General features: G+C 43.0%; 1 protein-coding gene across 1 annotated transcript; it reads left to right on the top strand.

The window, feature by feature from the left end:
* Nucleotides 1–3,233: 3,233 nt before the first annotated feature.
* Nucleotides 3,234–7,784, top strand: LOC134185384 (phosphatidylinositol phosphatase PTPRQ-like). Its single transcript, XM_062653165.1, has 13 exons — nt 3,234–3,258; nt 3,324–3,353; nt 3,416–3,562; nt 4,340–4,660; nt 4,716–4,772; nt 4,815–4,970; nt 5,044–5,358; nt 5,427–5,747; nt 6,302–6,586; nt 6,665–6,771; nt 6,836–7,128; nt 7,186–7,562; nt 7,667–7,784. Exons 1-12 carry the CDS (start codon nt 3,234–3,236, stop codon nt 7,478–7,480), a joined length of 2,352 nt encoding a protein of 783 aa, XP_062509149.1. The 3' UTR covers nt 7,481–7,562; nt 7,667–7,784.
* Nucleotides 7,785–13,498: the final 5,714 nt, after the last annotated feature.

Consider the following 13,498-nt stretch of genomic DNA (forward strand, 5'->3'; position numbering starts at 1 on the left):
TTTGGAACAACACCTACGCCAGAGCACTGGAGAATTGGCAACGGGGTTTCTCTGTAAGGGCCAGCCATGTGGCCGCGTTTGCATTCTAAATGGAGCCTTTGCTGAACATTGACCCTGTGCTTGAGTGCAGAATTTCAGTTGGAAGACAAACGAAACTAAAGCCCCGTTCACAGTACGACGCTGGCACAGCATTCTGCGAGCGTCCTGGACGCTGAGAAGGACGCTCACACGAGAATCAGCAAAGACGCTGGTGCTTTACCATTCACACACTGTTGCGTCTGACGAGCGTCCATCGCGCCAAGAACACACTGCGACAGTTGTCTGGCGCTGCAAAGTAACCACATGTGTACTCTTGCGACAGACATGGACGATGACGTTTTGATTTGTTGCTGCTGCGCCGTAGTCTCAAGTGTTTTCTTTCATCCTTAGGTCCTTGTAGTCCTTTGACTGGACTTGCCAAAGGCAGGGAAACCACGCACACACTCAATGAAAACTTCCATCGATGCCATGTAAACGAAGAGAATATTCCGGATACGTCCAGTTGCTCTGACTGACCTTCGATTGGTTGAAAATGAGCTGTGCTGTCATCGGACGCTTGGTCACTTCCGGATAGGACGCTCAATTAGAACCTTTGTCTATTCCAGCGTTGTCTAGGGATGCTAGGCGAGCATCGTGCAAACATTGCAGACTCTGACATGTTGACAGTGTGATGCTGACGCTTGCTCATTGTCAGCGTCCAGGACGCTTGCAGGGTGCTCGTTCTAGCGTCGTACTGTAAACCGGGCTTAATGTGCACCAGTGTAGCCAAGGTTGAAACTGTGACATAGCGACCAAAGAAGTGATCACGAACGTGCAATCAGGGTCATTGTGTAGTGACATTGCAAAAACCTCAGGCTGAAAGTGGAGTGTCTGGTTTATGCTTGTTTATTGGTGCCCTTGAGGGAACACGTGGCCTCTGGGTGATCATCGTTGCAGGTGAAACATTCGTGTCGGTATTTGCACAGGCTTTGTGACGCTTGGTTCTTGCATCGACCAGCATTGAAGAGTCTCGGCAGATTTCGGGTTTGCTCGAAGGGGGTTGGAGATGTTACCGGAAGATGCAGTTGCTCGCATGGAGTGAGGAAAGACTGTTCAGTGTGTGTACAGTTTGTTGCTATGTGACCTGGTTAGCCACATGTATAGCAGGTGATAGAGGTTGCTGCGCGACCTGTGAAGCACCGAGCTCACAAATGATGGTCGATCATGTCCCATCTTGCACGGCAAAATAACCAAAGGCTCTATTATATTTCAGCCTGGCTGAGGTTTGGTATTCTGAACTAGCTTTAGCGACTATAGACTGGTAGTTGAATAAGTTTGTAACCTCGAGCCAGATCCGCTAGTAGGACTGTAGCAGCCGCGTACGCAGACCAAGCCTGACGCCATGAACTGATGCCGTGGACATGTCTGCGCTTTGAACCGGAGATCAAGACTTTTGTTGCCATGGGGACACCACCCTTGTTAGTCGTTAGTGGTGTGGCGGGAAGAGACTGACCTGGATCTTGAACCAGTAGGGTGGAGCTGGGGGAAGAGGGGGCAATTACCCCCAATTTGACATTAGAAAGCGCTTCCCGACAGGAAAATGCTTACTGAAAGCTCACCCTAGTTCATGTACTCCGATGTCCTTTCACGCTCCTACCCAACTTACGACATGCTCCATTGCCCCTGCGAATGACTGAGAATAGGACAAATAGCTTCAGACATGGCAGCTACCGAAGCTTGTACTGCTGACTGAATCACCGTCTATAGCGATGTGCTGTCAATCTGCATGGCCATGGTAGGCGTTTCCTTCGCCACCGCCGTGGATAAAGCTGCGGCCGGCTCTGTAGTTGTTTTAGTAATTCCGTCAGTAGGAAAAAAACAGCGGACAGTCACTTGATCCATTCCAGCCTGGAACCAGTGGAGGCAAGATGATGTTGCTCTAGGAGCAAGCGAATTGATACAAAAGTGAAGTAATTCTCTTCTGGAGACCGAGGAAGAGTGAGGGGCGATGCTCGTTGGGTTGAACAACTACTGCGCTTACTCATATCAAGAAGGCTACCAGCTATACAATGCTAACCGACCAATGCTACACTCTCACAGTCATTTGTATTAATACATAGTTCAACGGCTACATTAACATTACAAAGCTTTTGCTAACCTCCTTATGTTAACCTAGATTTATTATGTAAACTAACCATTAATTTTATTATTGAAGTAATGATTATGGCATCATCTACTAAGATAGTTGTAAGTTGGTGAATGAATACTATTGTATTGACTGTCTTGTGTTGTGTTTCCAGTGGATTGCATTTGGGGTAGTTGGAGTTCATGTAGTGTTGAATGTGGAAATGGCACCAGAACTCGGCAGATCAGTCAAGCAGCTACAATAAGTGGTCAGATGTGTACAGGACCATCAACTGAGATCTGCCAAGTCACATCTTGTATGATTACTGTTATGGTGGTAGTCACACTTGTTGCTTTATGGGCAATGTTTATGTGATGTAGGTATGGCAACCAATCTAGCTGTCAGTTTAGGAGCAACAGCGTCTATGAATTCAGTCTATGTCAACTCAAAGAGTGCACCAGCTGGCTTGTATGCTGAATTAGCAATAGATGGCAATTCAAACATTGCTTTTGCGTTATGTACTGGTACAGCTCAATCTACCAATCCTTGGCTTCGTGTTGATTTGAAGAAGGAATACTTTGTTTCAACTGTTCAAGCTACTCTTTATCCTGGTAAATATACAAGTGTCTATGTTTTTGTTGGTAACAATTTAGCAAACAATGGGAATGACAACCACAATTGTGGAAAGGCTCCAGATGCCAGCTCTCTGAATTGGAGAAATGTTTCTTGCAACCCACCAGTTTGGGGAAGATACATTAATATAGAGAGAAAAGTGACAAGTCATTTTCTTCAAGTATGTGAGGTGACTTTCAACTATGGTTAGATGATGTTGTGGTGTAGGTAGGTGTTGAATGAAGAGTAAAATGTCTTGTTGTTGTAGAGTTGGAGATTGCTATTCTAGACAATAATATGCATATTGAAGGAACAAGTGTGGCAGTTGATGAGAATCAAGATTACTCTAATTCTATTGATTGTGGTATCAGTCCTGATGTGACCAACTTTAATGCTCTCTTGCAATGGAAACACAACACAACCAATGATGTAGCATCTTCAAGTGTACAGAATTCTGGTGTATATCAGGTGTATGAGAATGGTGTGCAGCGGCTCTACATCAAGTCAGCTAGTGTTTCTTTCAATGGTCTGTATACATGTCAATATACTGCAACTAATGGCTCTATAGTGTCAAAGTCGTTCACACTGAACGTCAATGGTATAAATACAGAAACATAGTTGGGTTTTAGTGTTGTATAGTAATTGTATTGTTGTCGTTAGTAAACTGTGAATGGAGCTCATGGTCAGATTGTACATCATCATGTAGTTTTGGATCTCGCACTCGTACACGAGCACGTCTTAAGCAACACAATGGAATGTACTGTTTGGGGTTGCCAACTGAGAACTGTGACAGCAAACAACCACCATGTAAGGACGGTGGGATTTTTGTGCTTGGTGTTTTATGGAGGTAAAGATATAGGTTTGTTAATTGCAGCAACAAATCGTCAATATTGCACAGCTAGTCATGATATCTTGTCTTAATTGTAAACATTCCTCATTGTAAGACCTTTGATGTAACAAACTTGCTTATAATCAAACTGTTACTATAAAGAAGCAGAGACATGAAGAAAGATGTTGCTGCTGCATACAGAATTTCTCAATCAATGTTTGCCACGATTAGATCAGCTTGTTTGTAGCAATGCAGACACAATTAGATGGAAGAATTGTGTACGATTGTTTACCTTTGCATTTGTTGATTGTGAGCAGAGTCCCAGGTGCTTTTGCATGATATGGGGCCTTGATATAGCAAAAAGAGCCTTAGGGTCGTTTGGAATTTGTGATATCAAGGTTTCATCATAATGCAGTAACTTCAAACGGCACAAGTAAAGCTAATAATAAAGGCAGGAATATGTATATAAACACAGTTGCAATAGAATGTGTTAATTTTTTATCATATAATTGTGTACAGTTTTTAGGCTGTAATATACACTACGTCACAACGGCCAGATATACATACGTGTTGTATAATGACCCATATAGTACACTGGCTGAGAAACTACATGCTGTTGGGATGGTCTCTTACATGATGGCATTTTACACATACGATTAATGCCATCTAGTGTTAATTAATACAGAGTTGGACATGTTGTGTTGTACTAATGTCTGTTACTGTTTTATTTAATTAAGTTTATGATATGATTACAGGTGCACCAACAGCTGGGCAGTCACCAGGATTTTCTTTTGATGAGTCGTCAGTACAAGAGTTGAGTTGCTCAGCTTCACAGTATTCTGGTCTGAGTGGAGACATTACGTTTGGATGGTACAGAGAAGAGAATGGAGTTGATTCAGCTATTGTATTAGACTCTCGAGTAACAAATTCAACGAATGATGATGGTGTGGGCAGATTTACTGGGAAATTGAAATTTACGTCTGTCAAGCGTTCAGATAGAGGATTAATCAAGTGCAGGGCTTTTAACAAGTATGGTGCTAGTGATATGTCTTCAGCTACATCAGTTAATGTCAAATGTAAGTTGCTTTGGTAACATTTCATGGTGCATTGTTAAGAGTGATGTGTTGTTAGATGCTTCTGAATTTGTTGAAATTAGACCATCCAATCCAGTGGGAGTGAAAGGACAAAGTATCACTTTAATCTGTTTTGCTGTTGGTAATCCCTCTCCAGATTATGAATGGAGAGGAGGCAAGAGTGCAACAGGATCTACTCTGAAATTAACATCACTTGAATTTAAGGATGAAGGGACATACACATGTGTTGCTAATAACACTATTGAGGGTGGTACTAGGTCCACTAATACATCAGTACAGTTGACAATTGAAGGTATCGTTCTTTTCACACTTATTTGTGTACATTTTGTATGTTTGGTTAACTATATGTGGTACGTGTGTTTTAGGTCCTCCACAGAGATGTATTGTGTTGTCAGTCAAAAGCTATAATGACTCTGAAGTGAATTTCACAGTCAACTGTCCCGAAAATGGAAACTCAAGTGTAACTGAATATCGTATAGAATATCAGTTGGATAGTGGCACCAGCAACATGCAGTGGGAACAAAGAGAATTTAGTGCTAGTCGTCCTCAATCGTTTGTTGTTGTTGGTCTCAGTCCATTTACAAAGTACAGATTTAGAGCAACAGCAAGCAACAGGCATGGCTACGAACCTGGAAGTTTGGCAGCTGTTAATGTGGTATCTGTGATTACTGCTGAAGGCTGTAATGTTTTTTCTAATTTAAGGGGTTAAATTATGTATTGTGATTGTGTTATTTGCTGTATTTACTAGATCCTGGTTCTCCCAATTTAGTGAGTGTTTTAGGAAATGCTTCTGCTCGCTGTTTTGTTTTGACTTGGTCACCTCCCGGTACACCTAATGGTGTTCCTCGCTATTACTTTGTTTACTACAAACCAATTGATGTTCGTCAAGTGAGAGATGTGGATGAGTACAAGAGACTGAATGTAACAGCCAAGTGGGCCAATTTGACAATGCTCACTCCATTTACACAATACAGTGTTGAGGTGGCAGCAGTGAACGTTCGGTCTCATGATGGTCAGGTGTTGGAAGGACAAAGAAGTACTGCCATTGTTGCCAACACAGCAGAAGATGGTAAGTTTTTACTATATACAACAAGCATATTTTTAGATATAGTCAAAACTTCAATTATGGGCATGTTTGTTGACCTCTTCCAGAAGACTTTGGAAGACACTCAATTGGAAGGAGGTATAATTAGACTGAAAGATTGGAGTCAATCGAACACCATTTCCTCTCTGGAAGAGCCATATACCAACTGTGCATGCTGAAATAATTGTTTTTTGTTAGTCTGACAATATGGTCATTCACTGAGCATGCGGGAGATGGTAACGACGTCTCTTTCAGAGTCTTTCAGCCAGGAGTTGGAAGAAGTGGAAGAGGCTGGAAGAGTTTTTCAGAAGAGGTCAGAGATGAATTGAATTGAATGCGTCTGAAAAAATTCTTCCTTCTAGAAGAGGTCAATCGAACGTGCCTCAATTAAGTTGATCAAGGATTTGCTAATTACCAGAGCAGTATAGAGTAATGACAAAAACAGTATATTTATACAATAGTATGTTAATAGTAGTTTACTATATTGTGTTGGTGAGTATCACCTAACATGTATTGATTGTATATGTGGTTCATTGCAGCTCCTACAACAGCACCACGTGATGTGACATTTACTATCGATCCACCACATACAGTTAATGTGAGTTGGAGGGAACCCACCACACCAAATGGAATTGTTCGATATTACATTGTTGAATACATGCTGGCAGACCGAAGTGGAACCAAAATGGTCTTTAATCGTGTAAAAGGGCTGAGCCAGGTGATTGGCAACTTGAAAGAATCAAAATATTATGATGTCACGGTTCAAGCCTACACCATTGGAGTTGGACCAGCAGCATCAATAAGAGTAGCAGCACATGCAATAAGTAAGTTGTTATGTAACTAGCCAATACACCAAGTTTGCTACTAGACTGTCTACGTACTGGTTGTTTTTGTATATCCAGCACCAACTCCACCTCAGCATGTGAGAAATTCAAGTGTGACATCAAATTCAGTTTCTATTCAGTGGGATTCTCCTGTGAACTCAAACGGCATCCTTCATTTTTATACAGTCAGTACATGCACGTTTAATTTTAGGCATTTGCTGTTTTGTACTGCAATGTTTGTGTGTGTAGGTTTACTATAGCACTGATACTTTGCAATATGACACGTCACCTGTCATTCCCATTAGTCGAAATACATACACGTTGATGAATCTTAGTCCATACACAACATACTTCATTTTCGTATCAGTTACAAACGATGCCAACTTTAACTCAGAAAGTTTGCCTAGCAACATTATTCAAGTGCAAACTCTTCGGTCTTTTCCACTTAAACCAGATAAACCATTAACTGGTAACACAAGACCATCAGCAACAACTATAACATTGGTGCCTCCAAGTGTTGATGATTCCAATGGTCCAATAAAGTACTGGCATGTGTTTTAAGCAAATTGAACGTGAGACTCTAATCTGACTTGTTGTAGGTATGTTGATTTTATTGTGCACGAGGATGTGACAGGATCTGATGGTGATGAGGCAGCTAATATACTACCCGATATTAAAGCATATGACAAGAGTAGCATCTGGTATTTGGCAGCTCGATATGAATATGATTACTACAAGAAGAACATAGGCGGACATCAGTTTATAATTGGAAATGGTTTAGTGGTGTCTGCTGGAGGTGTAGAGTACACAAATGGACCACTACAGCCAGGACAGTCATATCTAGTTTATATTCGCGTCATTGGAATTGGAGATGATGGGGTATGTACTGGTTAATATATATTGTAATTGACTAATTAGTTTGCAATTTTTTGTGCATAATAGATGCAGGAGTTCTCATCAGTCAGTAAGGCTACAAGTGAGACAATTATTATACTGTATACATACTAGTTATAGATGATAAGCTGTATTTGGTTACTGATTAGGTTAAATTGCACGTAATTTTTATTTGTTTGTATGTAGGGTACACAACTGTGTCACCATCTGGAGGATCATCAAATTCTGTGTTGATCATTGCAGTTTCTGTTACACTAAGTGTCATCATTCTTGTGCTAATCATCATACTTTTCGTTTCTCTGAGGTGACATTAAGTTACAAATATTTGAAATATTTAACTTTTATGCTGGTATGTGTGATGCAGAAAAAATTACAGGTGCACTATTCATAGAAATGAGACAAAATCGGAGCCTATGAAATATGACAGCGTCATTACTAATTCTAAAGCAACATCTGAGAAAAGCAATGAGATAATGACAGTTAATAGCTTATACACTACTACAGGTGAGAATATTGACATGACGTGAAATTGCAGTCTTTCACTTTTGAGATTGTTTAATTACAAGCATTATATTTAATATTTATTGACTTGTGCATGCAGGATCAAGTCTTGCCTTGTATACAGTATATCACTGAATAACCTAAAACACTCAAGTCTTTGTCTAGTAGTTATCGCAAATAAGCACATTTGCTCTTACAGGTGCGGGCAGCAGTGATGAATCACGTGGATATGTAGAGGTTAAAGCTGTTGCAGATCAAGACAGGAAGAATGAGGAACCGTTGTATGAGAGTATGGATGGTGAATCGGGACTTTGATCTCAATGTAATAGAAGAAATAACTTTTTGATAACGATTTGTGGCTTTTTAGCATTTAAAATTCATCTGTTAGTGCTTGCATGTGTTGTATGTTGTAGCTAGTTTGTATGAAGGGTTAGCTAGTATAATTAACTTTCAAGTTTAAAATTTACTGTTTGAACTGACAGCAAGAAGCAACAGTTCACACATCACCCCCGCTCTCAGACGTGCAAATAGCACAATCACAGCCATTACGTCACTACTAAGACTTTTTGGATCTGAGTTCTCAGTAACGTGCTCAGGGTGGCTCCATGAATTGTTATGCCCGTATGCAGTTGTATGTATGTGGTACTGTACTGCAGTATTTCTATAGTCACGTAGATGTAATCAGATCCTTGTTAACCGCGTGTTTGTAAAATGCACTGCAATTGTAGGGATTATCTAGTTCCCGCACTTTTACTAACTTAAACGTTACTTCCTGATCAGTGACTGCATAGGCATGTATACAGTAAAACTTTAACAAACTGTGCTTTTGGTAGCTACAGGTGTAAAGTGTTAAACTTGGTTGACAATACACTTTGCGTCGTCTCGCGTCAAAGGAGGCCGTTTCCGACTCGACGCGACGTGTTGGATAGGATTTTTTCCTATTTCAGCGCGTCGCGTCGGAAACGGCCTCCTTTGACGCGATGCGACGCGAGGTGTATGGTGAACCAGGGATATTCAAAGAACGGCTAATACGGGATCGTGTGCTAGTCGGCCTTTTTGATGAAGATGTTTTCGAACGCTTAAACCTTCCATCAGATCTGGACCTTGCTACAGCAGTGACAAAAGCACGTAACAGCGACGCAGTAAAGGCACAACAGTCAATAGTCAGAGGCCCTCAAGCCACGCCTACCCCTTTGCTGTTTCTGCTGACGCTGTGCACAGCTATGCCCAACAAGACAGGCCACAACGCCAACGTCCTTCCAGAAAAGAAGGAAAACTACCACCATCAAATAGCATGCCTTCATCGTGAAATTGTTAATGGCGAGGATACGACAAACACCCTCGTGGCAAATGCCCCGCCAGAAACTTAAAATGCTTACAATACAGCAAGTTAGGCCATTTTGCGTCTGTGTGTCGCTCCGCAGCAGCACATTTTGTATTCGCAGCTTCCACAACAGTCCAAGATAATGCTTTTCTTAACCTCCTTGAATCTGGCAATGCGTGGTCCAAACAGGTATATTTCGGAGACTCACAAATTCTTATGAAAATAGACACAGGGGCCGACGTTATTGCAATCCCAGAACAACTCTATCAACAACGCCTGGGTCAGAGATATGCACTTCAAATATCTGACCTTATACTGCACGGACCTGACGGCAACCAATTTCCCGTCTCAGGGTGCATCAAAGTCCCACTTTTGTGTACCGTTCCAGATGCTCTTTTGCCGAACCACGCGGTCTACGTTGTACGTGGGTTACAGGCACCTCTACTGGGAAGACCAGCTATACAAGGTTTGCGCATATTAGGACAAGTCAATCACATCAGCGAACGCACCATCGACATCAAGAACGCCAAGACGTCTTTCCGGTCACTCTTTTCAGGACTCGGGAAAATTCAAAGGTCTCCCTCATAACATTTTGTTACGGGAAGACGCAATTCCTTTCTCTCTAGCTACTTCTCGTCGAGTTCCTCTTTCGCTAACAGAAGCAGCTCTACAGCGCATGGAGTCAGACGGCATTATCAAACGCATAGACGAACCAACCGACTGGTGCTCTGGCATGGTGGTTGTGTCCAAACCTGACGGCAACATTCGCATCTGTACAAACTTTACGCGCGCCTCAACGAAAATGTGCGTAGGGAGCGTCACATCCTCCCATCCATGAAACACCCCTTAGCAACAATTCAAGGGACAACCATATTTTCTAAACTCGAGGCCAACAGTGGATTCTACCAAATTCTCTTGGCCGAAGCCTCGCAAACCTCTCACCATATTCATTACACAATTCGATTGTTTCTGTTATCGTCGTCTACCATTCGAGATATCATCAGTCCCAGAACACTTTCAAAGACGAATGTCGGCTCTGTTGGAGAAACTGGACTGCGTGCACAATTTTCGTGATGGATTATATACTCGTATTCGGAGCGACGCCAGAAGAACACAACAAACGCCTTGCCGCCGTCTTAGAACACCTTGCCGATACAGGGGTCACTCTTAACAACGAAAAGTGTCAATATGGCAAAGAGGTAATTCGCTTCTGTGGCTACCTGATCGGAAAAGATGGAATACAGCCTGACCCAGAGAGAGTCGCGGCTCTTACCAACTTGCCCAGTTGCCAAAGCGTAGAAGACCTTCGCCGATTTCTCAGAATGGCCATTCAACTAGACCGCTTTTCTCCTCGGCTCGATACACTGTCGCAACCTCTTCGACAGCTTTTCAGGAAAGACCGCGCCTGGCTATGGGGACCACAACAGCAACAAGCCTTTGAAACCATCAAAGCAGAATTGACCAGTCACACCGTTCTCACGCCGTTCAACGTCAACTTTGAGACACAGATTTCGGCAGACGCATCTTCGTTTGGCATGGGAGCCGTCATACGCCAGAAACAGCCCTCAGGAGAGTGGCGCTCTGTCCCTTACCAATCTCGAGCTATGACACTCACCGAACATCGATACTCACAAATTGAGAAAGAAGACCTAGCAGTAACGTGGGCGTGTGAATGGTTCAATCACTACCTTATCGGCTCACCATTCTCCATCGTAACCTACCACAAGCCTCTGCTACCGCTGTTGTGCACGAAAAACCTTGATAGTCTACCGCCGCGAATACTACGATTTCGACAGAAGCTAATGAAGTACGATTTACTATCAGGCACATCGCTGAAAAAGAGCTAGTCACAGCCGATACACTCTCGCGTGCGCCAACTAATAGAGCGACAAGGCGTGACCACGAGTTTCAAGCAGAAGTCACTGCCTGCTTGGCTGCCGTTACTGATGTCCTACCGGTTACAGATGAACAAATAAAGGAATTTCTGTCTCTCCAAGAGGAAGACTTCGTTTGTCGTTCTATTGCCGAGTACTGCAAAAACGGCTGGCCGCGTGACATATGACTTATCTGACGAACTTAAACCGTACTCGCCGAAACAGGGAGAATATACGATTAACCACGACGGTCTTCTCATATGCGGACCACGAATCGTAGTACCACATAAAGCCCGTCCTAAAGTCCTAGCAGAACTACATTCGGGACATCAAGGTATCACCAAATGTCGACAAAGAGCAAAAGAATCTGTATGGTGGCCCGGTCTGAGTACACAACTAGACCAGCACGTACACAACTGTCGTGCTTGCGCCCAACACCAACAGCAACGAGTAGAACCATTAGTCTCGAGTTCACTTCCCCACTTACCGTGGCAAAAAATAGCAGCGGACTTTTTCGAATATTAATTAAAAAATTACCTTTTGCTTGTCGACTACTATTCACGGTTTGTGGAGGTATGCCCTACACAAACTTCGACTACGAAACATACCATTTGACAACTACCTTCCATCTTTTCTCGCCACGGCATCCCTGAAAGGCTATTTACAGACAACGGACCTTAGTTTAGTTCAAGAGAGTTTTCCGAATTTGTAAAAGAGTACAGATTCAGGCACTCTACAAGTAGCCCCCTTTACCCTCAAGCAAATGGCATGGCAAAAAGAGCAGTGAGGACCGTAGAAACAATACTACAGTCAACACCAGATATGGAAACTTGTTTGCAAGCGTATCGGTCCACACCATTGGAGAACGGATACTGTCCAGCACAGCTTCTCTTCGGTCGACGGATACATACAACCATACTTATAACATCGGAACTACATTTCCCCATTCTTCCCGACGAGGAAACACTAAGAGCTCACAAGACACGCCTCAAGGGACGACAGCAACTCAATTACAACCTACGTCACGGTGTTACAACACTCGTACCACTACCTACCGGCAGCCTCGTATTCGTTACAGACCGTCAAGAGTCAGGTGTAATCATCTCAAAACCAGCAAACAGATCGTATATCGTTGCCACACCCAATGGAGAATACCGACGGAACCGACGACACATCAACCCTCTGCCCATGAAAGACGATCAGCTGGCGAACATGCAACGACACGGAATCCTCGGACGACACGACTCATGCGTCACTAGACGGCGGAAAAGGCAATAGAACAGCTGCTGACCCATCAACGGACACCCCAGAAAGTTTAGCACCGGGTAACTCTTCAGGAGAAGTAGTTACTCGCAGCGGTCGCGTTGTTCGACCACCGGAGAAATTGGACTGGTAGAGAACACATACTGTCAGTGTTGAGTTGTGTTGTATTACGTAGAAAAGTTCATTCTGCTAGTTTAGTGAAACTATTCGCAAAAGACTTGCAAGGGAGATGTAGTGTTACTAGACTGACTGTACTTTAGACGCCCGCATATTAAGGCATGGTGATTAGGTAAGACCCGGATCGAGTATGGCGCACACAGCCCACCGCGTGGTCTCTTTCTAGTTTCGGTACATACTGTACAGGGGCTGCAATCGACACTGCGTCTAGGGCGAGTCTAATGTTTGTTAGGGGTTCAACTGTTCATGTCCAGTGGTATGGGTATGTACGAGATTCGTGTAGCTTGGTAGTGTTACTAGTTACTAAAATAGAGTCTTCAAACTGGTAGCTTACTTACAGCCTTACTACACTGTTGTGTCGGAGTCATGAGTCTGTTGCTTCTGGGTGTACCGGTAGTCTAGTGTTTACTTGGTACCGTACAGTACGTGTGCATCTCTAAAAGTACTACACTAAAACACGGACGGACGACAATTTGATCATAAACGCTGGTTGCAAGCGCGAGATTGCTGCAGTGCTTGCCTTTTTCTAGCCACGTGCACCACGGTACACAGTGTCACTGTGTACCTACTAAAAGTACAAGTGGTGTACAGTAATACCACGATAGTCTCCGGGTAATGGTTCTAACCTAATTAATTAGAACAGGCGCTGCTTTTGAAAATTTTTGTAACCGCAATTAATAATGAATATGCTGTTGATATCAATTTTTATGCTTAACGTGCGTTATCACACTTTAGCGCGCTCACAATTTTGTGTTTATTAGCGCCTAGTACACGCTATATGATTATCCGTACCGTATGTTGTGGGCGTTCGTCACGGAATAATGAAGAAAGTCTTGCTGTCCGCGACTTGTCTTCTGCTTTTGTGTTTGCACGGCGTTT

Source organism: Corticium candelabrum, chromosome 10 (genome assembly GCF_963422355.1).
Source record: "Corticium candelabrum chromosome 10, ooCorCand1.1, whole genome shotgun sequence".
Classification (NCBI taxonomy): domain Eukaryota; kingdom Metazoa; phylum Porifera; class Homoscleromorpha; order Homosclerophorida; family Plakinidae; genus Corticium; species Corticium candelabrum.

Coding starts and splice junctions, on each gene's coding strand:
- LOC134185384 (XM_062653165.1), top strand. CDS start 3,234: ATGGTGTGCAGCGGCTCTACATCAA. Junction 4,971..5,043: donor AGTACAGTTGACAATTGAAG/GTATCGTTCTTT, acceptor CGTGTGTTTTAG/GTCCTCCACAGAGATGTATT. Junction 7,129..7,185: donor GATTCCAATGGTCCAATAAA/GTACTGGCATGT, acceptor GACTTGTTGTAG/GTATGTTGATTTTATTGTGC.